Source organism: Schistocerca serialis, chromosome 11 (assembly GCF_023864345.2).
Source record: "Schistocerca serialis cubense isolate TAMUIC-IGC-003099 chromosome 11, iqSchSeri2.2, whole genome shotgun sequence".
NCBI lineage: Eukaryota > Metazoa > Arthropoda > Insecta > Orthoptera > Acrididae > Schistocerca > Schistocerca serialis.
This window is the reverse complement of record NC_064648.1, coordinates 36,867,002-36,891,225: the sequence shown is the minus strand read 5'-3', so window position 1 is coordinate 36,891,225 and position 24,224 is coordinate 36,867,002. Positions and strand designations below refer to the sequence as shown.

The 24,224-nt window shown below is 41.4% G+C and overlaps 1 protein-coding gene across 6 annotated transcripts in view; it reads left to right on the top strand.

Moving 5' to 3' along the window:
- LOC126426773 (zinc finger protein 723-like) overlaps positions 1-24,224 on the top strand; it is a 203,167-nt gene that overhangs the window by 84,709 nt on the left and 94,234 nt on the right. For 5 of the 6 annotated variants that reach the window (XM_050088763.1, XM_050088760.1, XM_050088759.1 and 2 more), the window contains 2 exons: positions 1,354-1,419; positions 9,693-9,758. In XM_050088763.1, the coding sequence (XP_049944720.1) occupies positions 1,354-1,419; positions 9,693-9,758 (132 nt within the window). The remainder of the gene's footprint in view (positions 1-1,353; positions 1,420-9,692; positions 9,759-24,224) is intronic. The other variant, XM_050088762.1, reaches the window with a different exon arrangement.

The window sequence follows — 24,224 nt, the reverse complement described above, 5'->3', positions numbered from 1 at the left end:
GGAAAAAAAAAAGAAACAGTTTTTTTGCACATAAAATATGACTGAGGATAGATGTTTAAAAGTGAGTTTTCAACTTTATTGTAAGAATGCATTTTTTATTAATTTCGTTCTCTTTAAAGCATTACAGTTCTTTCAATTCGCATAAGAACAGTTTTAAATCCTATGTTCAGCTCAACTTTAAACCACAGTATCATGACAACGGGTAAAGATCATTGAATTAGAAAAGTTTCGTTTTGACTTCATCCATTTATCTGTGTGCAGCGTATTCAAGCAGTGCAAAATTTTTTCAAACAGTTAAAACTTATCTTAGACCAAGGTTTGTTACACTGGTGGACAGATTTGAACTATTAGCCTCACTCCAGTCCAGAGACACTTAAGGCTGACTGTTTCACATGTAAAATCTGAACAGTACATATATAAATGATGCCAGTACCTGAACGTTAGTTTAAGTCCAATTAAAATATTTTTACAAAAGAAATTAATAAACTCACACAAGGTTCAGGTGGGAGCTCTGTTTCATCATTCAGATCTTGCTTAATAGGCAATACTGTAACATAGCTACAGTAAGACAGATGTCTGTGTTTTGGTTGGCAGGAGAGCCAACACCGTGTTACTAGAGAAGGCCAAAAGGCACGCGTTTTAGCTCACGCAGCCTGGCGTGAGGTCTGGAACAGGACAAGGAAATTAGAATTTAGAAAAACGGACGTAGCTGGTGGAATACTTAACTTTAATCCGTTAATGGTGAACGTCGGTCTGGACGGTACATGAATCAATATCAATAGTAACTGATAATGGCACCTTGCTAGGTCGTAGCAAATGACGTAGCTGAAGGCTATGCTAAACTATCGTCTCGGCAAATGAGAGCATATTTTGTCAGTGAACCATCGCTAGCAAAGTCGGCTGTACAACTGGGGCGAGTGCTAGGAAGTCTCTCTAGACCTGCCGTGTGGCGGCGCTCGTCTGCAATCACTGATAGTGGCGACACGCGGGTCCGACGTATACTAACAGACCGCGGCCGATTTAAAGGCTACCACCTAGCAAGTGTGGTGTCTGGCGGTGACACCACAGTCTGCATGGCTATACAAATGGCTGCTGGTCTGCACTAAATGAAAAACATTTTACTGCACATTTCAAGATGAAATAGGCAAGGCACTTAGTACCAAAGCACTTTGGAATAAAAAACTGTCCATTGCTGTCATGTAAATTGTGAGCATTGCTCATTGACGAGCACGCCAGGTACTATTACATGATGTGATTTAATACTAGCATACAGAAAAGAATAACACATTAAAGACTTTGTGCCTGTGCTACTCTTCTCAGGAGCATGGACCAAAGTTTCTGTTTGTGTTGCAGGAGCCGAACTGTGTAAGAGTGAGGAGAGAGCAACCCGATGTCGTCGGTGACGATGTGCGACAAAAGGTAGGGAGGCAACGTGCGCCTGATGTTGGTTGTTTATTGATTGTCATGCAGGTGTACACTGATGTGACAGCAAAAGATTCAAAGGCATGCTCTCATTCCTCTTAGCAGGAATCTCTCTCACTTAACACTGGTACGTTTCACAGTTTACTATGTTAGTTGTTGTCGTTTTCAGTCCAGTGCCTCATTTAATGCAGCTCTCCTTGCTACTCTATGCTGTGCTAGCCTCTACATCTTGATGTACCTGTTGCCACCTACATCCACTTGTATTCCAGCCTCTACAGCCCCGCCCCCCCCCCCCACCCCCCCAAAAAAAAAGAGAAATTAGCAACCTGATGATTTGTTGATCCCTTACCATCTTTTCTGTCAACTGATTACTTTCTTTGATCAAATTGTGCCATAAATTTATTTTCTCCCCAGGTTTGTTTAGTATCTCTTAATTAGTTTTTTCATGTACCCATCTAATCTCCAGCATTTTTCTTATATATTCAGAAACTTCTGTTATCTTCTTGTCTGAACTGCTTGTCATTCCCATATCGCTTCTGTGCATGGCTGCACTCTGTACAAATACTTTCAGAAAAGGCTTCCTAACATTTAAATCTACATTCAATGTTAACAAATATGTCTTCTTCAGAAATGCTTCTCTTATCGTTGCCAGTGTACATATTATATTGTGTTTGTTTTGCTACTTTTGCCACGATTAGTTATTTTACTGTCCAAATAGCAAACCTCATCTCATAATCTTATCCTCTCGGCACTGCCTGGTTTAATTCCAGTGCATTCTGTTACCCTTGCTTTACTTTTTTTTGGTAATCTTGTAATCAGTTTTAAAGATATGGCCCATTCCATTCCTTCTAAGTCCTTTCCTCTCTGTGACAGAATTACAATGTCGTCGGCAAACTGCCAAATTTTTATTTGTTCTACCTAAACTTTAATTTCCTTTCCACATTTCTCCACAGATTTGTATACTGCTTATTCAGTGTACAGATTGAATACCACCAGGCAAAGTCTAAAACCCAATCTCACTCCCTTCCTTTTTGCACTCCTTGACTCTGGTTTCTGTACAAGTTGTAAATAACACTTTGCTCTCTGAATTTTATCCCTGGTGCCATAAGAATTTAGTTTTTTTCAGCCAACAGTATTAAAATCTTTCTCAGAATCTACAAATCCCATAAAGGAACCTGTCTTGTGAGGTTAACCGAAAGGTCAGTATTATCTTGTGTGTTCATAAATTTCTCCCAGACTGGAACGCACACTCCCCTATGTTGGGTTGTATGATTTTTCAATTCTCCTGTAAATAATTTGTGTCAGTAATTTACGACTGAGACTTACTAAAGTAATGTTTTGGTAATATTCACACCTGTCTGTTATATGTGGAAGAAAGAGGCTTCATCTTCCAATTATAAAGGAGGTAGACTGGCTGGCCAGTGCTTGCTTTCATGAGGGGAAATGCCAAGTAGAGCAGAATGGGAGTAGTTCTTCAATGATTTTTGCACAAGAAAGTTTTAGAGCTATTTTAATGTGACATACATTATGATGCAAGACCATTATTATAGATTCACCTCATGTTTTTCCCTCATGCTCAGCAATCAGGAATATCACTGACTGGACTCAATTTCCAGCCATGCCCAATGGGACATGATGTTACAGTGGGTGGGGTAAGTTGTTGCACATAACGGAGCCTGTTAAGCATTGATAAAAATACTGTAGTTTTATATTATTTTTTGTTGTTTATTTTCTAACTTGTGATTAGATATCTGTATTGTAGAGAAGTCTGCTTTGTTTTTAAAAATTGCTGGAAGTTTGACATTACATCTTTTGCCATTTCTTTTTGTGTGTCTCTGTCTTCTTTTTTTAACTTCTCATGTTGTGTTCACGAGGAAAATACATAATACGAAACTGCATATGACACGGGGCAGGCTGTTACACTGTAACAACTAGCCCTGATGAAACTGTAACAAATCGTGCCATATATCACTATCAAAATGTATTTTTTATGTTTTTCAGTGTTTGCTCATTTTTTTCATGGTAGCTTGCTGTTGGGCCACTAGTTTCTGAAGACCAACTTCAACAAATTGATCATTAATTTTGCAGCAAGATAACAGAAAAAAATTCAACAAAAACTGGAAAAAAACATCAAAAACACATTCTGAAAGGCCAAATAAAAAGAATGACACCAAAAAATCCAAAGGACCACTCCAATTTCCTAACCAAAACTGCGTGCAGAAAATATTATATAAAGACCAGTCATGAGTTTCAGAAGTGCTCCGTACTACCACCTAGCCCGACATACACGTGCCTTGCTGAAGGAAATCCACACTTGTGAAAACAACAGCAACCCAGCAGACTTGAATTACTGGACAGAGCCGAGAACATAGACTTACCAGACGCAGCATGCCTTTATATCTTTTGCTGTCACATCAGTGTACACCTGCGTGACAGTCAATAAACACCCAACATCATTAACAAGGGTTAAAATGACAAGGAAACACACCAGACATGTACCCATCAGTGAAACAGAAATCGTGCTCCGGACCCTAAGGGCACAAAGTTAGTTTGTGCTCAACAAAGACTGTTATTGCCAAATTGAAGCTGTGCCAATGAGACTACTGATAGTGGCTTCCTAGTCAACATTTTCTTGAACACCTTAAAGAACAACAGCTTCAGATGCATATTAAAAATTTAAAAAAAATAGATTATGTAGATAACATAATATGCCTGATTCATGAACTGCACCCACATAGAACAGTTTCTCAGTGAGAAGAACAATTTACACTCAAAAACTTATTTTGTGTTAGAAACAAAAAGAGAAAATAGAGACAATTTTCTAAATCTTGTCATACAAATAATAAGGAAAACCCATGTGTCGTGACTGACAATTCACAAATTTTCACAACATAACTTTGATTGTTGTATGTTCACCAGGTTGATGACTGAACATACAAAGGAAAGGTAACAATAACAAAAAAAAAAGTCTCCTAATTGAGGCAAACAAAAGTTCACTTCTTATTTTCCACAAAGGTTTGTGGTAACACACTCACACACTAGTAATAGTCCAATTCCGAGACGAAGACATAATCTTAGACGATTGCAGTACACGAGGTCGGCATCTACATCTACATCCATACTCCGCAAACCACCTGACAGTGTGTGGTGGAGGGTACATTGAGTACCTCTATCGGTTCTCCCTTCTATTCGAGTCTCGTATTGTTTGTGGAAAGAAGGATTGTCGGTATGCCTCTGTGTGGGCTCTATCTCTCTGATTCTATCCTCACGGTCTCTTCACGAGATATACGTAGGAGGGAGCAATATACTGCTTGACTCCTCGGTGAAGGTATGTTCTCGAAACTTCAACAAAAGCCTGTACCGAGCTACTGAGCGTCTCTCCTGCAGAGTCTTCCACTGGAGTTTATCTATCATCTCTGCAACGCTTTGGCGATTACTAAATGATCCTGTAATGAAGCGCGCTGCTCTCCGTTGGATCTTCTCTATCTCTTCTATCAACCCTATCTGGTACGGATCCCACACTGCTGAGCAGTATTCGAGCAGTGGGTGAACAAGTGTACTGTAATCTACTTTCTTTGTTTTCAGATTGCATTTCCTTAAGATTCTTCCAATGAATCTTAGTCTGGCATCTGCTTTACTGACGATCAACTTTATATGATCATTCCATTTTAAATCACTCCTAATGCGTACTCCCAGATAATTTATGGAATTAACTGCTTCCAGTTGCTGATCTGCTATATTGTAGCTAAATGATAAGGGATCTTTCTTTCTATGTATTCGCAGCACATTACATTTGTCTACATTGAGATTCAATTGCCATTCCCTGCACCATGCGTCAATTCGTTGCAGATCCTCCTGCATTTCAGTACAATTTTCCTTTGTTACAACCTCTCGATATACCACAGCATCATCCGCAAAAAGCCTCAGTGAACTTCCAATGTCATCCACAAGGTCATTTATGTATATTGTGTATAGCAACGGTCCTACGACACTCCCCTGCGGCACACCTGAAATCACTCTTACTTCGGAAGACTTCTCTCCGCATCCGGCGTGAACTGAACTTCAGGTCTGGTTCTAGCCCCGAAATAGCTGTCTCCAGCCAATCGGATTTCAGCGTAGTGATACTTCCTGCAGGTCGTGGCTCGAGCTCCCCCTGCAGGAAGTAGTGGTCGGAATGTCCGTTTCCATTATCTTGTGTGTAAATAGCCGGTGTTTACCACGGTGCTTTTGGGTATGCCTTTGGGCATAGACAACCTCATCCTCTGTGTTGTTATATGGGTTGCCGGCCCTCAGGGGATACCTTGGTTCCGGTATAACACCGTGACTTTACAATATTCAGGAAACTGACGACAACGAGCGCCACCATTCACAATCTATTGAAACACTCGCTGACACATAACTGAGCAAGCTTCAGATTCGTGCACCGTAGAGTAAATGGAACAGCCGTATGCAAAGAGAACTAATCACAGGAGTTAAACACAATAAAACAAATAGCAGCAGAAAATGATTACCATACCCATATAATAGAGAAACTTAACAACAAATATGCAAATGAAAAAGGAAAGAACTGGCCACATTATACGAGACCTTACATGACACGCAAGAACACAATACACAAACAGTGACCACATACAAGACACACCAGGGCAATGACACGCACACAAAACTAAATGGCGCATACTCCCCTACAATAACAAAATTGTTCACAGAATAGAAAAACACATTAAAGAAACACGTACTTGGAATAGAATAGAGGACAGACACCACAAAACAGAAAAGGTGCAGAAGATGGGAAACAAAAGCAGATAAATTCAACAGATGTGGAATATGTGAACTCGCATGCAACATACGTCAATCAGTGTACACTGGTCAAACATGCAGGAAGTTTGCAACAACTTTACAACACCTCAGAACCCTAAAAAGTAGTAGCTCATGTAGCACATTTGCTGACCACCTTATAGCCCACAACCACAGCCCAACTACAATAGAAACAAATTCAGAAATACCAAAATCCAGCTACAGCCTTTCCCATAATTGACAGAAGAAAGCTTCCACACACAGAAGGCAGTAGCAGAAGGCAAACGAGTTATCAATGAATACACTACACTCTGCAAAGGCATGCTATTTAACACAGCAAAACAGCTTTACAGAAAAGACAATACAAGCAGGTAAAAAAATCACACACACACACACACACACACACACACACACACACACACACAGAGAGAGAGAGAGAGAGAGAGAGAGAGAGAGAGAGAGAGCAAAATTCAAATTCAATGCCAAACTTGCTTGAGAACAAGTGAACATCAACGGCTTTAGAGTACACAAAGACAATGTTTTGCACTGTGTTTCGGTGAAGTGAAAAGCTTTTGTTAAACCAAAATTCTGTAAAAAATGTGTAATATTTGTGTATGATGTTGAACAATCTGTCAGTTACCACAACAAGATTACGTTGAAGCATAAAGGAAAAAAATATTGACATTAACATTATTTGGTTGCAGGTTACAAATTATCAGTATGGGGCAATGTACAGATTGTTCTGCAAAACCATGTGATGTAAAATTAAAAGTTCATTAAATTTAAAAGTAAAATCAAAACTAAAAATAAACAAACAAAAATTGCCTTTGGACCTAGCCGGCCGGGGTGGCCAAGCGGTTAAAGGCGCTACAGTCTGGAACCGCCCGACCACTACGGTTGCAGGTTCGAATCCTGCCTCGGACATGGATGTGTGTGATGTCCTTAGGTTAGTTAGGTTTAAGTAGTTCTAAGTTCTAGGAGACTGATGACCTTAGAAGTTAAGTCCCATACTGCTCAGAGCCATTTTTGCACCTTATCTATGAGTCCTTATCTGCAAGTCTTTTGCCCACATCCATGGATTCTGAAATATTGTTAAGCACTTTAAACTGTTAGATACAGAGGAATTCTGACGCTAGTCTTGTTTCTGCCCTGAATTTTCATCTTCTTGTGTGTGACCTCGTAATTCACATTCCATAGACTAAGAATGAACGCAAAGAATCTTATGATTCATCCTGTCGTACTGCCATTCGTGAACAGCATTCCGGGGTGGTTGTCCACTAGGATAACGTCCGTCCACGTACTGCTTTTGTAAACCTACGTGCTCTACAGAGTGTCGACACACTGCCTCGGCCAGTTCGATCACCAGATGTCCCCAGTCGAGCACATACGGGACGTCATCAGACGACAGCTGCGATGTATTCCACGACCGGCATTAACCTTCCTCGTATTGACTGACCGAGTGCAACAGGCACGGAACTCCAGCCCGTAAACTGACATCCGGCACCTGTACAACACAGTGTGTGTATGTTTGCATGCTTGCGTTCAACATTACGGCAGTTAGAATGGTTATTAATATACCGTCATTTCACATTTGCAGTGGCTTATCTCACGATTACATAAATCTGTGATCCTGAAATGTTAATTGCTTAAATATATTACCTAGCCAACTGTAATCTCAAAATTTCAGTGGTTAGACACTGGACTCGCATTCGGGAGGACGACGGTTCGATCCCGCGTCCGGCCATCCCGATTTAGGTTTTCCGTGATTTCCCTAAATCATTCCAGGCAAATGCCGGGATGGTTCCTCTGAAAGGGCACGGCCGACTTCCTTCCCTAATCCGATGAGACCGATGACCACGCTGTCTGGTCTCCTTCCCCAAAACAACCAACCAACCATCAAAATTTCATTACTCTGCGTTAATTATTTTTTGGTGTTGTAATTTTTTCTATCAGTGTATCTGCAGATAAAACTGCTAATATAAGTATCGGTATGGGCTTTTACCCACAATGTCAGTATCCGGATCCGTGCTGGCCTCTAACAGAATAACGTTTTGCCTGTGGAATAAAAAAATTAGTCCAGTTAATAATGTGCACGGAGGTGACAAAAGTAATGGGATAGCAATATCCACATATAAAGATGGTGGGAGTATTGTAAAAGGGCAGTGGTGGAGCTGTCACTTGTACTCGGGTGACTCGTGTGACGCACGGTGGGGATTAACAGACTTCAAATACGGAATGGTAGTTTGAGCTAGATGCGTGGAACGTTCCAATTTGGAAATCGTTAGGGGATTTACTATTCTGCCATCCGCAGTTTCGAGAGTGTGCCGAGAATACCAAATTGCAGGAATTACCTCTCACCGCGGAGAAGGCAGTGGCTGACGGCCTTCACTTAATGACGGAGAGCAGCAGCATTTGAGTAGAGTTGTCAGTGCTAACAGACGAGCGACACTGTGTGAAACAACTGCCAAAATCAATCTGGGATGTAAGAATAAACGTATTTGTTAGGGCAGTGCGGCAAAATTTGATGTAATGAGCCACGGCAGTAGACGGTCGATGCGAGTGCCTTTGCCGGCAACTCGACGTCACCTTCACCGTCTCTTCCGGGCTCGTGACCGTATCGGTCGTATCCTAGAGGATGGAAAACTGTAGCCTTTTCCGACGAGTCCCAATTTCTGTTGTTAATATCTAATGGTGGGGTTCGAGTGTGGCAGAGACCCCGAGAAGCTGTGGACCCGAGTTGTCGACGGGGCACTGTGCGAGCTGGTGGTGGCTCCGTAATAGTTTGGGCTGTTGTCATACAGAATGGACTGAGTCCTGTGGTTCCAACTGAACTGATCGTTAATGGGAAACGGTTATGTTCAGCTGCTTGGAGACCTTTTGCAGCCATTTACTGATTTCATGTTCCAAAGCAAAGATAAAGAGTTTTTATAGATGATACTGCACCGTGTCACTGGGCCACAATTGTTCGCAACTGCTTTGTAGAACATTCGGGACAATTCAGGTGTTGATCTGGCCACCCAGATCGCCTGAAATGATTCCCACTGAACGTTTATTGGACGTAATTGAGAGGTCAGTTCGTGCACGAAACCCTGCACTGGCAACACTTTTGCAATTATCGACAGCTATAGAAGCGACATGGCTCAGTATTTCTGCAGGCGTCTTTCAACAACTTTTTGATTGTATGCCATGTCAAGTTGCTGCACTATGCTGGCAAAAGGAAGTCTGGCATGATTTTAGGTGCTATCTCATGACTTTTATCATGTCTGTACATCTCATTATTTCTGGTCTCTGTCTCACTTGAAGTGTAACTACCTATTGCAGTCAGGTAAACTGCGAGCATTGCTCGCTGACATCACACGAGACACTGTTGTGGGATCTGACTCGTTAGCATACAAAAATCAGTAACATATTGAAGACTTTGTACCTTGGCTACTCTGCTTATGAGCATGAACCAAAATTTCTGTTTGTTACAGGAGCTGAACTGTGTAACAGTGAGAAGCGAGCAACCTGAAGTTGTCAGTTACAATGTGCGACAAAAGGTAGGAAGGCAAAATACGCCTGCTTCTTGCTCTGATTGCCCTTAGCAGGGTTCTCTTTCACTTAACACTGCTACATTTGACAGTTCACTGTGTTTATTGTTGTTGTTTTCTGTCCGAAGACTGACTTGATGCAGCTCTCCGTGCTACTCTATCTTGTGCAAGCCTCCCATCTCTGAATAACTACTGCAACCTACATCATTCTTCCAAATCTGCTTACTGTATTCATCTCTTGGTCTCCCTCTACAATTTTTACACCCCCCCCACTCTTTCCTCGAGTACTAAATTGGCGATCACTTGATGTCTTAGAATGTGTCCTATCAACCGAATCCTTCTTTTAGTGTTAATTGTGCCATAACTTCATTTTCTCCCCATTTCTATTCAGTACCACTTCATTAGTTATTTTATGTACCCATGTAATCTTGAGGATTCTTCTGTAGTACCATGTTTCAAAAGTGATTATTCTCTTGTCTGAACTGCTTATTGTCAATGTTTCACTTCCATACAAGGCTACACTCCAGAAAATGCCATCAGGAAAGACTTGTTAACATTTATTTGAGGATTGACTGAAAAGTAATGCCTTCACTTTCATAACTCTTTCAACAGTTGGCAGCATCGGGATGCGGCAGGTACTCGCTTGTTCTGTAGCCTCTTCTCTCTAGCTCCAGTTGGCGGGATGCCTCAGCATTGAATAGTTGTGTTGTTACAGTGTAAAGTGTGGAACCCTGTGCAGACGGTCGGTCAGTGTGATTTAAGCAACATGCAGTCATTGAATTGTTGACAGCAGAAGGTGTCACCCCACAGGAGGTTCATCAGAGAATGAAAGCAGTTCACGGTGATTGTGTCGATGTGAGTACTGTCCGCCGTCGGATGAGTACGTTTAAAGATGTCGAGGCAGGAACATCTCACCTGCGTGGCAAACGAAGAGTTGGACGTCCTGTGACAGCAACAACTGAGGATCACGAACAAAATTTTGACAGATTGATTCAGGACTGTTGTTGTATCACTCAGAGAGAAATTGCAAGCACAATCGTTCACAAGAACGTGTGGGCCACATTATTGCTTTGCTCAGCTATCGGAAGATCTGTGCACGATTGATACCCCGGATGCTGACTCCTGAAATGAAAGTGCACAGACTTGTAATTTGCCAGGAACATCTCTCACATTACGAGAATGAAGGTGATGCCTTTCTCCATTCAATTGCGACAGTAGATGAAACGTGGGTACACCATTATGACCCAGAGACGAAATGTCAGTTTATGAAATATCGACACAGACTCGCCCCAGAAAAAGAAATTCGAGACGCAGCCCTCAGCTTCAATTTTTAATTGTTGAGAAATTTTAGACATTCGATCACTCACCTCGAGTCAAGACATCTGCAGCACTTGTATTAATATACGAATTGGCTGTGTTGCTATCAAAAAACTCTTGGAGGATAAAAAATTACAGATAGACAGAGTAATGTTGTTTCCTCTCACAGCTTCTCTAATGTTGACGGACCACACTCCAGCAATTTACAAGAGAACCGTACTGTCTCGTGCTACCATCTACTGGAAGCAAAGTACATTACATTTGTTCTCCAATACCGCCAGTAGAAACACTGAAAAGGAGTAAAAAAGATCACACTTTTTTTGGAAAAGGGGAGGGGGGCCAGAGAGAGAGAGAGAGGGAGAGGGAGAACACTGTTCTGTGTGACGAGTCTCCCCCTGTCTTAGCAGTGGAACTTCACTGCTGCTGGACTGCTCACAGCACTGTGAGGAATGTGGGGCCTAAAGGTTTACTTATCCTCAAAACTGGCCAACTGTGGGATAATGGTCATCAGGTTTTGGCCTCCCAGACTTTAATATTCAGTGTGGCGGGGCAGTCGTGTCACATGGCAAGCCCGGGGAGTGCTCGACCGTTTCTGCAGCCCAGCCTTGTTTCATTTCTTCACTTATCTTCTTTTGTGGTCCTTTATCTCTGGCAGACGTGAGGAGCACATCTGACACTGTCAACCAGAACAAAGTAATAAAAATTCTAAAAGCTGATTGAACTAAACTAAAGAGACAGAAGAATAATTAAAGAACTATAGTATTACTTGCACATGCAGCTATCATTTTTTCTTTGTTTCTTCTACAATTTCAACCTTACAAGGAGATCACATGCCAGTCAAATTTTTGTAATTTTGTGTGTGTGTGGTACTTGAAGGTCAGAACTCAAATGTCAGTTTCACAAATCAGTTCGGTGTCAAAAATTCTTGAAAAAATTGTCTTTAAAGTTTTCTCACGAACTTTGTCACTAAGCTGAGGAAATTTTTCACACCGGGCCGTGTGACTAACACCGTAGTATTGAATAATGGTAATTGGGTAATCTTCGGATTGTTGAGACCCGACTTTCTCCCAGCACGTATAGCGTACAGATAACTTAGGGTAATGCAGCGGTTGAGGTCGCCGACAGCTGCCGATATTTTGACAGGAGCACACCCTGCCATTTATAAGGTGTAACTGCAGTAAGTAAGCACTGTGCGAGGGAACTGGAAACCGCAGTTTGCAGAGAAACTCCACAAAGATGACGCACTGTAAACACTGGGACCATTGTACAAACTGAAGGTGACTGACTCCAGGTGTTACCAGTGGTGAAATCAATAATCAACAGGTCAGGTAGTATTAACTCTGTCCCTCTGTGTTTTGACAAAGGAGAGAGCAAGATTGCATGCAGGATTTAGATAAAAACAGTTATCTCTATTAACGAGGTTAATTGCCAGTTTAATGTCAACTGTTTCCATAACAACACCATCCCGGTTGCTGCAAATGTATGCCACAATCTCCGTGTCACTGTATTCTGTAGGATGACCGGTACCGAGGCAGTGTTCTGCAGTGGCAGATTTGTCTGACTGTCATAAGCGTGTGTGCCGCTCACACTCGGTATACTGTTCCTCCACAGTCTCGATGGTCTAACCGATACATCACACGCCACAACTGCAAGGAATACATACAGTAGACAACCACCTAGCGCCAAATGAGATCGTGTTTTACGTAACCTAAAAGGCCCACCAATCTTAGGTGGTGGTTGAATAACCCACTTCATTTGTTTTCACAAAATATGACCAATCCTGTTCAAAGTGCTCCCTGCATAAAAGCAAAAAGGCTGTAGACTTTACTGCCACCTCAGTATTATCATCACCCATGCAGAATACAGTCGATTAGTAGCACAGTGCGCGTCTCATCTGTCTTCCACTGTAACCGTTCTGATGAGGGGTTACCTGGAGATGGGCTAATTCGGCTGACACAACTCTCAGGGTCTGAGTGTCACCCAAATTCCCATTGCCACGAGACCGAACAACAAAAGTATCATCTGCATATCTGAAAAAACGTGCCGGTTTCAAAGCTGCTGACTCCGAGGCACCGTCTTTCGAGTCTCCGATAACCAAATTGGCAATAATAGGTTACGATGGGCTTCCCATTGGAACCTGTCTGCTCACAGTACTGGCCATTGAATAAAAAGTAAGTGGGTCACCGCATGTCGATATAGGTTCATTAAACCGACACGAAACCTAACCTCAATCGATTGTCAGGAATCACACTGAGGGACACGAATGAAAAGAGATGCCACTTCAAAACTTACTAAAATGTCAGAGTCATTCAAACACATTCCCTGTAATTGACATAAGAAATCTGCCGATTTCTAAGTGTGATGCTCACGGTGACCTACTATAGGGCTCAAGAGAATAGCAGTGTGTTTTGCTACTGATCAGCCAGAATGTCATGACCACCTACATAATAACCAGTATGTTCGCCTTTGGCACGGATGACAGAGGCGACGTGTCGTGGCATGGAAGCAGTTAGGCCTCGGTGGGTCTCCAGAGAGAGTTGGCACCACATCTGCGCGCACGCGCGCACACACACACACACACACACACACACACACACACGCACGCGCGCGCAAGTTACCTATTTCCCGTAAATTCTGGGGAGGGGCAATGAGCACCAGGGGGCAATGAGTTCTCGTGCCACGTTCAATCGCATCCCATCCCAGATGCGTTCGACCGGGTTCAAATCTGGTGATTTGGGGGGGCAGCACATAAATTAGAACACACCATAGACTTCCTCGAACCCGGCCACCACACTCCTGGCGTTGTGACTTGACACATTGTCTTGTTGAAAAATGCCACTGCTGTCGGGAAACATCATCATCACGAAGGGGGCGTATGCGGTTTGCAACCAGAGTACGATACTTCTCGGTCGTCGCAGTGCCTCGCACGAGCTCCGTCGGACCCGCAGATGCTCACGCAGTTGTGCCCCGGAGCTGCTGCCAGCTCGTCTCCGTCCTGCAGTGTGTAGGTGTCGAGGAGCCGGTCCTCGGGAAGATGACGGTTTCACTCCCTCCTGTCGGCCCGATAAAGAAGGTCTCGGGATTCGTCAGACCGCGCGACGTTCTGCCACTGTGCCGGCGTCCAGTGCCGACGGTCACATTGCCGTTTCAGTCGTAGTTTGCCGATGTTGGCACGTGCTCAGGTTGTCACCTGCAGAGGCCCACGGCTTGGAGTGTTCAGTGGTCACTGTGTTCAGACACACTCGTACTCTGCCCAGCATTAGTGTGTGATGCCGGTTCTGCCAGTTTCGCACCTGTCCCGTTTTACCGGTCTGCCCGGCCTACAACGTCTGACATCTGTAATGACGGGTCCCCTCCCCTACCTCACGACGTGTGTATGTGATTTCACCTCGTGTCGAAGACACTCACCACCGCACTCCTCAAACACCCGATAAATCGTGCAGTTTGCGAAACGCTCGTACCGAGCCTCCAGGCCGGCACAGTCTGCCCTCGATCAAACTCGGGTAGATTGAGTGCCTTCAGCATTCTACACACTCACTGATACTGCGTGCACCGTGCAGGTGTCTGACTGGCAGTCGTCCCTCAGCAGGTGACGCTGCTGTCGCCCGCACGGGTTCGCACCGGTAGTGGTTTGATGGTCGTAATGGTGAGGCTGATCGTTGTATGTCAAAACAACAGTATTATTCACAATCAGACAGAGAGGAACTCTTCTACTGTGGACCTTACAGAGGGCATATAATCTAGGAGGAACACACTAAGAATTAAGACTCTTCCTAGTCTCCTGAAACTGGGAACTTTCCTTCAGAAGGCCATTAATCCTCCTCCCGACACTTTTCATAGGGTCGGCACCGATCCGGTGATTCGATGAATCGGACAGTAAAAGCTGCGTCTTTTTAGTGTAATCCTGCTTGTACGAGACAGTGGTAGATTTTAAAACTATCTCCCGAGGTAGTAGAGAAGGCAAAAACAGAGATACGTCGTGTGTTGATTAGAGCACGTCCTCCCGAGAGTAATGCCACAGTGGCTAAGAGGGCTGCTTTAAGTTTACTTAGAGTTGATCTGGATATTGTTATTTTACCTGCGTGCAAGGGTATTGCTTCTGTTTCCTATTATTTCCACAAAAATTAAACTTAATGTTACATTGTTGCGATCTCAAAAAACAGCATTTTATGCATGCTATGTGAATCTGCAGTTAAATTTCATCTGGTAGTAGTAGTAGTAGTAGTAGTAGTAGCAGCAGCAGCTTCATTCATTCGTAGATCTCTTTTTACAAGGATATAGGACATGGCAAAATATTTACAACTTTAGACCAATTTAAAATAAGCCAATTTGTATACACATACATTTACAGACTTCTAGTTAGAGGCAATCGTTAGATTTACTCCTGGTATGCAATACTTTTTTTACAAATAAGTTATTAAATAGTCTAATGCCACACTGTTCACTCATATCTCACTGTCAGTCACACTAGACACACACGGTTTTGTAACACACACACACACACACACACACACACACACACACACACACACACACACACACACCGGTGATCTCTGGGCCATTTTATGTACTGCAACTTAGAGTGAGATGTTGAGTTCAGAAAGAGGAAGAAGTGTTAGTGTTGTGCTATGCATAGTTTGGGGGTAAGTATTTATAGAAAAGGGAAAAAGAAGGAAAAAAAACAGTGTGAAGGTATTATGTGGAATGCTGGATGTTTTATAATCATCATTATTTATTTGTATAACATTTTTTTTTACAAACCCTTACTCTGTTTTATCTAAGTAGTCCTTCAGTGTATAAAATGTATTGCATAACAGGTACTTTTTAGCTGCCTTTTTAAATAAGTGTATTTTTGCAGTTTTTTTAAATCTCTTTTGGTAATTTATTGTAAGTTTTATTCTTTGGTAGAAAATGCTGTTTTGAGTTTTATGTTTATTTTTTCTTGGTAAATGTAAGTCGAATCTAGCTCTTGTTTCATGGTCATGGACAGAGCTGTTTGTGCAGTAATTACCAATGTTATTTTTCATATGTACAACTGACTGGTAAATGTATTCACATGCCGCAGTTAAAATCCCGAGTGTTTTGAACAGATCTTTACAATGAGCTCGACTACTATTTTAGTTATTATTCTTATGGCTCTTTTCTGGAGTTTGAAAATTGTGTTCATATTTTGTGCATTTGTTCCCCAAAACAGAATGCCATAGCTAAGAATTGAGTGTACATGTGAATAATATGTAACTAAAAGACACTGCATGTTACACAGTGATAATAGGATTCTGCTGATGACATTCTGTTTGTAAGTACCATGCTGATGACATTCTGTTTGCAAGTACCTTTGTGTGGTCACACCACTTCATCTGTGAATCAATATTCATTTCTAGAAATTTTTCGTTTGTTACACACTCTATAGAGGTGTCATCTGTATTAAAATTCAACATAGTCATTTTCCCCCTTCAAACTGAAATTCATGGCATTAGTTTTCTTTATGTTCAAGATCACTTTATTGCTTATTGACCAATCGTAAACTTCCTTGAGAGTTTCATTTACTTTCTCTGCGAGGAGTTCTCTTGTTTTCTCAGTGGCTATAATATTGCTGTAATCAGCGAAGAGAATTTTTTCACCACGAGTAACACTACTTGGACAGTAATTGATGTATATCGGGAATAGTATTGGTCCTAATATACTACCTTTTGGAACCCCTATATTAATGCACTTTGGTTCTGATATGTGTTTTACTAAATGTTTGGATCTATTTGTAGTGTTTGTTATCTCTACTCTTTGTACCCTGTCTGCTAGGTATGATGAAACAAGTCATTACCTACCCCTCTTATTCCTAATACTTCTAATTTATTTAATAGAATCTTGTGGTTGAATGTATCAAAGGTCTTAGAAAGATCCAAAAATATGCCTGTGATGCACTCATTTTTATCAAGAGCATCAAGTACAACTTTTGTGAATTCTACTACGGCTGACTTCGTATTTTTGCCACTTCGGAAACCAAACTGTTATTCACTTAAAAGATTGTATTTATTTGGGCAATTCATTAATCTGTCTTTCATAATTGCTTCTGTTATTTTTGAGAATGGTGAGAGCAGGGAAATGGGCTGATAATTTTCTATGTCTTCTGCATTACCTTTCTTAAGCAAAGGTACAACTCTTGCCTGTTTTAACTGCTCTGGAAATGTCCCTGATGTGAAGGATTCATTTATTATATTTGTTAAGGAGCCTTTTATAATCTCTATGCATTGTTTCAGTACACACATTGGTGCTTTATCTAAGCCTACTGACTTTTTATTTTTTAGTTTTTGGGCAGTTTTATTGACATCATTCTCTGTGGTTGTAAGTGACATCATTGTATTTAGTGCAACATTATTTACAGTTGTTATATTTGTTTTGGGGAATTTTTGCTGTAACTTTTCAGTAATACTTGAAAAATGCTCGTTTACATAATTTGCTAAGTGTTGTGGATCATTTATTACCTTATCCCCCACTCTTAGAAGTACGTTATTCTGCATTTGTTTGCCTCTCCCCGTTTCCTTTTTTACAACATCCCAGACTGCTTTTCTTTTATTCTCTGCATTATTTATTATTTTGTCATTAAATGACTTTTTTGCAGCAATCAGCACCTTCCTATAGACCTTTTTGTATCTATGATAGAAATTTAAGAATTCTGGATCATCGCGGCTCTTTTTCCTGGAACTGAGGTATTTAAGTGTTTGGGAGGACTTCTTAATTCCTGCTGTTATCCATAGGTTTTTGTGTGATGTTGATACAGATATGCATACTTTTGGAAATGCCTTTTCAAAGTTCAATTCAAATAATGTGGAGAATTTAGAGACTTTCTTATTCCCATTGGTTTCCTTATACTCTTCATCCCAGCTTTTGAAAAATCTTTTGTTTTGATTTCTGATAGATATCGTTCGTAAGCTTGTAGTTTAGGGAATGATTCAATGCCTGGTTTTACTGTTGTTATTTGACAGATATGGTATGATAGTCTGAGATCTTTTACAGGTACATCACATTTTTCCGTGTCCATATTTGTGGCCACATAGTCAATTACTGATGAAGTCATTGTAGTAACCCTTGTTGCACTATTGACCAATAGGGACATGCTAAAACTGTGAAGGATATTTATGAGGGTACTGCTGGATTCATTTATGATATTAGTGTTGATGTTAATGTCCCCACCCAGAATTATGTTGACCTTTGTACTAGAGACTTTATCTAGAACTTGTGTTAAGTTATTGAAATAAGTGTCCACACTACCGCTGGGAGAGCTATACACACCCAAAATTATTAATTTCTTGGTGATATCAAGCTCTGTTAATTCAATAGCTGATATTTCAAAGTGTTTGTCTTCACTTAGTGTACTGAGGTCATGTCTTGATTTGAACTGTGTTCCTTTTCTGATATAGTTGCATGATCCTCCACCCCTTGAAGCAGTTCTGCAGTAAGAGTTTGCCATTCCATTCAATGATAATACTACATGTTGGATCTCTGTATCTCTACACCAGTGCTCAGTAACACAAACTATTGTGCAGTTCAAAGATTGGAGCTCAACTTCTAATAGTAGTATTTTATTTTTTATTGATTGCATGTTTTGATGGAGGATTGTTAAGTCTGTGAAATGGCCCATGGTTTGTTTTCCTTTGTGATATCTGGTAGGTGTGATATTTGAAGTGTTAAAATCTGTCTTGTGAGTGGTTGTTTCAGTATTTTTTAAACTGCTGGAGATACTCTTTAGGCAGGGGAACCTGTTGTCTGGATTTATCCTAAAAAAGACCCACTTCTCCTACCCATGACAACAGGTATTTGACCATGTGTGGCCCGAGATCCATCCCCGTACGGTTCCATGAATCAGCTGTACCAATCTTCCCTTCCCAGTCCTGTTTAGGTGTAGACCGTGCCTAGTGAAACCCGATCTGCTGATAACCCCGACGGGCACTAGAGAAACGTGAGCAAAGTTGGCTGCCCTCAGAGCCATCCCTAACCCCAGATTGATTCGCCTCGCAGCTCCACCGAGGTGCGGTCGATCGTGACGCCAAAACGGCGCGACAAAGTGTACGTCGGTGCCGTGAGTCAGGGAAGCTATCTCGTCCCGGTCACCACCTATGTCATATGCCCCATCCCTGTCCAAACTGTTTCTCACCCCACCCACTATCACTACATGGTCCTCTTTTGTAAAGTCCTTACATAAAGACCCTAGGTCCTCTATCGCATGACCTAGCCCTGCATTTGGCTTGGAGATACTGGTGGCCTGGTACGCTGCCCCTAAACTTTCCTGTAACTGAGGGCCTACTACCTAGCAGCAGCGCTTTCTTCTTCCTAACGCTTTGTCTATTCCTAGTCTTCTTGGCCTCGGTTGAACTGTGCTGCACATTTCTTGCACCTCATTCTACCTGAGGCTCCTCTGCACTTTCTCTGTTTCAGTGCAGTATTATAATATGGTCTCGGGTGAGAAAAGAACTACCTGAATCGAGATATTTTTACCTCTGAAATGAGGAAAGTAGTTCAGTGCTCTCATATTGTGGATTTGACACTGTTAGGATTTGTAGACGAAAATTTGCAAGAGCTATGATCTAAGTGCAAATAAAAGGCGGTTCTGTCTGTCAGTAAAAATTAACAACATTAACGATAGTATCCAACGAAAACAAAAATTGAAAACTAAGTGGCAGTGGAGGTAGGAAGACATGACATTTGACGTAACATCATGAAAAGAAATCACACACAACCTTTGACATGACACCACAAAAAGAAATCACATAAAGTACCCCAACTGTGGGGGCCCTGAACGAGAGGACAGTCACGATGGGAAGCTCGTCCAGTCTGCTGAGCCAGTTCATTTTTTTATTTATTTATTTACTCGTCAAGTTCTGTAGGACCAAATTTAGGAGCAAATCTCCAAGGTCGTGGAACGTGTCAGTACATGAAATTACAATGTAAACGTAATAACAGATCCCCCCCATGAACCATGGACCTTGCCATTGGTGGGGAGGCTTGCATGCCTCAGCGATACAGATAGCTGTACCTTAGGTACAACCACAACGGAGGGGTATCTGTTGAAAGGCCAGACAAACGTGTGGTTCCTGAAGAGGGGCAGCAGCCTTTTCAGTAGTTGCAAGGGCAACAGTCTGGATGATTGACTGATCTGGCCTTGTAACAATAACCAACACGGCCTTGCTGTGCTGGCACTGCGAACGGCTGAAAGCAAGGGGAAACTACGGCCGTAATTTTTCCCGAGGGCATGCAGCATTACTGTATGATTAAATGATGATGGTGTCCTCTTGGGTAAAATATTCTGGAGGTAAAATACTCCCCCATTCGGATCTCCGGGCAGGGACTACTCAAGAGGACGTCGTTGTCAGGAGAAAGAAAACTGGCGTTCTACGGATCGGAGCGTGGAATGTCAAATCCCTTAATCGGGCAGGTAGGTTAGAAAATTTAAAAAGGGAAATGGATAGGTTAAAGTTAGATATAGTGGGAATTAGTGAAGTTCGGTGGCAGGAGGAACAAGACTTCTGGTCAGGTGACTACAGGGTTATAAACACAAAATCAAATAGGGGTAATGCAGGAATAGGTTTAATAATGAATAGGAAAATAGGAATGCGGATAAGCTACTACAAACAGCATAGTGAACGTATGATTGTGGCAAAGATAGATACGAAGCCCGCGCCTACTACAGTAGTACGAGTTTATATGCCAACTACCTCTGCAGATGATGAAGGAATTGAAGAAATGTATGATGAAATAAAAGAAATTATTCAGATAGTGAAGGGAGATGAAAATTCAATAGTCATGGGTGACTGGAATTCGAGTGTAGGAAAAGGGAGAGAAGGAAATGTAGTAGGTGGATATGGATTGGGGCTAAGAAATGAAAGAGGAAGCCGCCTGGTAGAATTTTGCACAGAGCGCAACTTAATCGTAGCTAACACTTGGTTTAAGAATCATAAAAGAAGGTTGTATACATGGAAGAATCCTGGAGATACTAAAAGGTATCAGATAGATTATATAATGGTAAGACAGAGATTTAGGAACCAGGTTTTAAATTGTAAGACATTTCCAGGGGCAGATGTGGACTCTGACCACAATCTATTGATTATGACCTGTAGATTAAAACTGAAGAAACTGCAAAAAGGTGGGAATTTAAGGAGATGGGACCGGGATAAACTGACTAAACCAGAGGTTGTACAGAATTTCAGGGACAGCATAAGGGAACAATTGACAGGAATGGGGGAAAGAAATACAGTAGAAGACGAATGGGTAGCTCTGAGGGATGAAGTAGTGAAGGCAGCAGAGGATCAAGTAGGTAAAAAGACGAGGGCTAGTAGAAATCCTTGGGTAACACAAGAAATATTGAATTTAATTGATGAAAGAAGAAAATATAAAAATGCAATAACTGAAGTAGGCAAAAAGGAATACAAACGTCTCAAAAATGAGATCGACAGGATGTGCAAAATGGCTAAGCAGGGATGGCTAGAGGACAAATGTAAGGATGTAGAGACTTATCTCACTAGGGGTAAGATAGATACTGTCTACAGGAAAATTAAAGAGACCTTTGGAGATAAGAGAACCACTTGTATGAACATCAAGAGCTCAGATGGAAACCCAGTTCTAAGCAAAGAAGGGAAAGCAGAAAGGTGGAAGGAGTATATAGAGGGTCTATACAAGGGCGATGTACTTGAGGACAATATTATGGAAATGGAAGAGGATGTAGATGAAGATGAAATGGGAGATACGATACTGCGTGAAGAGTTTGATAGAGCACTGAAAGACCTGAGTCGAAACAAGGCCCCCGGAGTAGACAACATTCCATTGGAACTACTGACGGCCTATGGAGAGCCAGTCCTGACAAAACTCTACCATCTGGTGAGCAAGACGTATGAAACAGGCGAAATATCCTCAGACTTCAAGAAGAATATAATAATTCCAATCCCATAGAAAGCAGGTGTTGACAGATCTGAAAATTACCAAACTATCAGTTTAATAAGTCACAGCTGCAAAATACTAACACGAATTCTTTACAGACGAATGGAAAAACTACTAGAAGCCAACCTCGGGGAAGATCAGTTTGGATTTCGTAGAAATACTGGAACACGTGAGGCAATACTGACCTTACGACTTATTTTAGAAGAAAGATTAAGGAAAGGCAAAACTACGTTTCTAGCATTTGTAGACTTAGAGAAAGCTTTTGACAGTGTTGACTGGAATACTCTCTTTCAAATTCTAAAGGTGGCAGGGGTAAAATACAGGGAGCGAAAGGCTATTTACAATTTGTACAGAAACCAGATAGCAATTATAAGAATCGAGGGGCATGAAAGAGAAGCAGTGCTTGGGAAGGGAGTAAGACAGCATTGTAGCCTCTCCCCGATGTTATTCAATCTGTACATAGAGCAAGCAGCAAAGGAAACAAAAGAAAAATTCGGAGTAGGTATTAAAATCCATGGAGAAGAAATAAAAACTTTGAGGTTCGCCGATGACATTGTAATTCTGTCAGAGACAGCAAAGGACTTGGAAGAGCAGTTGAATGGAATGGACAGTGTCTTGAGAGGAGTATATAAGATGAACATCAACAAAAGCAAAACGAGGATAATGGAATGTAGTCGAATTAAGTCGGGTGATGCTGGGGGAATTAGATTAGGAAATGAGACACGCAAAGTAGTAAAGGAGTTTTGCTATTTGGGGAGCAAAATAACTGATGATAGTCGAAGTAGAGAGGATTTAAAATGTAGACTGGCAATTGCTAGGAAAGCGTTTCTGAAGAAGAGAAATTTGTCAACATCGAGTATAGATTTAAGTCTCAGGAAGTCTTTTGTGAAAGTATTTGTATGGAGTGTAGCCATGTATGGAAGTGAAACATGGACGATAAATAGTTTGGACAAGAAGAGAATAGAAGCTTTCAAAATGTGGTGCTACAGAAGAATGCTGAAGATTAGATGGGTGGATCACATAACTAATGAGGAAGTATTGAATAGGATTGGGGAGAATTGGCGTTTGTGGCACAACTTGACAAGAAGAAGGGACCGGTTGGTAGGACATGTTCTGAGGCATCAAGGGATCACCAATTTAGTATTGGAGGGCAGCGTGTAGGGTAAAAATCGTAGAGGGAGGCCAAGAGATGAATACACTAAGCAGATTCAGAAGGACGTAGGTTGCAGTAGGTACTGGGAGATGAAGAAGCTTGCACAGGATAGAGTAGCATCAAACCAGTCTCAGGACTGAAGACCACAGCAACAATAAAAACAGATAAAAATAAATGTTCATGAACCTTAAAAAAGTCACTCTATAAGTTTAAGTAAACGCTATCAGCAATGCAATAAAAATCAGCTTAATTTTTCAGGGAACTCATCTACAGAATAGGAGGAGTGACCCCTTGAGGAATCTCTTCAGTTTCGATTTGAAAGTGCGTGGATTACTGCCAAGATTTTTGAATTTAAGTGGCAGCTTATTGAAAATGGATGCAGTTTATACTGCACATCTTTTTGCACAAGAGCTAAGGAAGTCCAATCCAAATGCAGGTTTGATTTCTGCCAAGTATTAACCGAGTGAAAGCTGCTTATTCTGGGGAATAAGCTGATGTTGGTAACAAGAAACGACAATAAGGAATATAAGTATTGAGAGGCCAATGTCAAAATACCCATACTTGTGAACAGAGGTTGACAAGAGGTTCGTGAACTAACATCACTTATTTCATGAGCTGCCCGTTTCTGCGCCAAAAATATACTTTTAGAATGAGAAGAGTTAGCCCAAAATATGATAGCAGACGACAACAGCGAATGAAAATAAACAAAGTAGACTAATTTTTGTGTCGAACGATCACTCACTTCTGATACCATTCCAATAGTAAAAATGGCAGTATTAAGTCTTTGAACAAGATCCTGAACGTGGGCTTTCCACGACAGCTTATTATCTATCTGAACACCTAGAAATTTGAACTGTTCGGTTTCACTAATCATATGCCCATTCTGTGAAATTAAAACGTCAGGTTTTGTTGAATTGTGTGTTAGAAATTGTAAAAACTGAGTCTTACTGTGATTTAGCATTACTTTATTTTCTACAAGCCGTGAACTGAGGTCATGTACTGCATTATTAGAAACTGAGCCAATGTTGCACACAACATCCTGTACTACCAAGCTAGTGTCATCAGCAAACAGAAATATT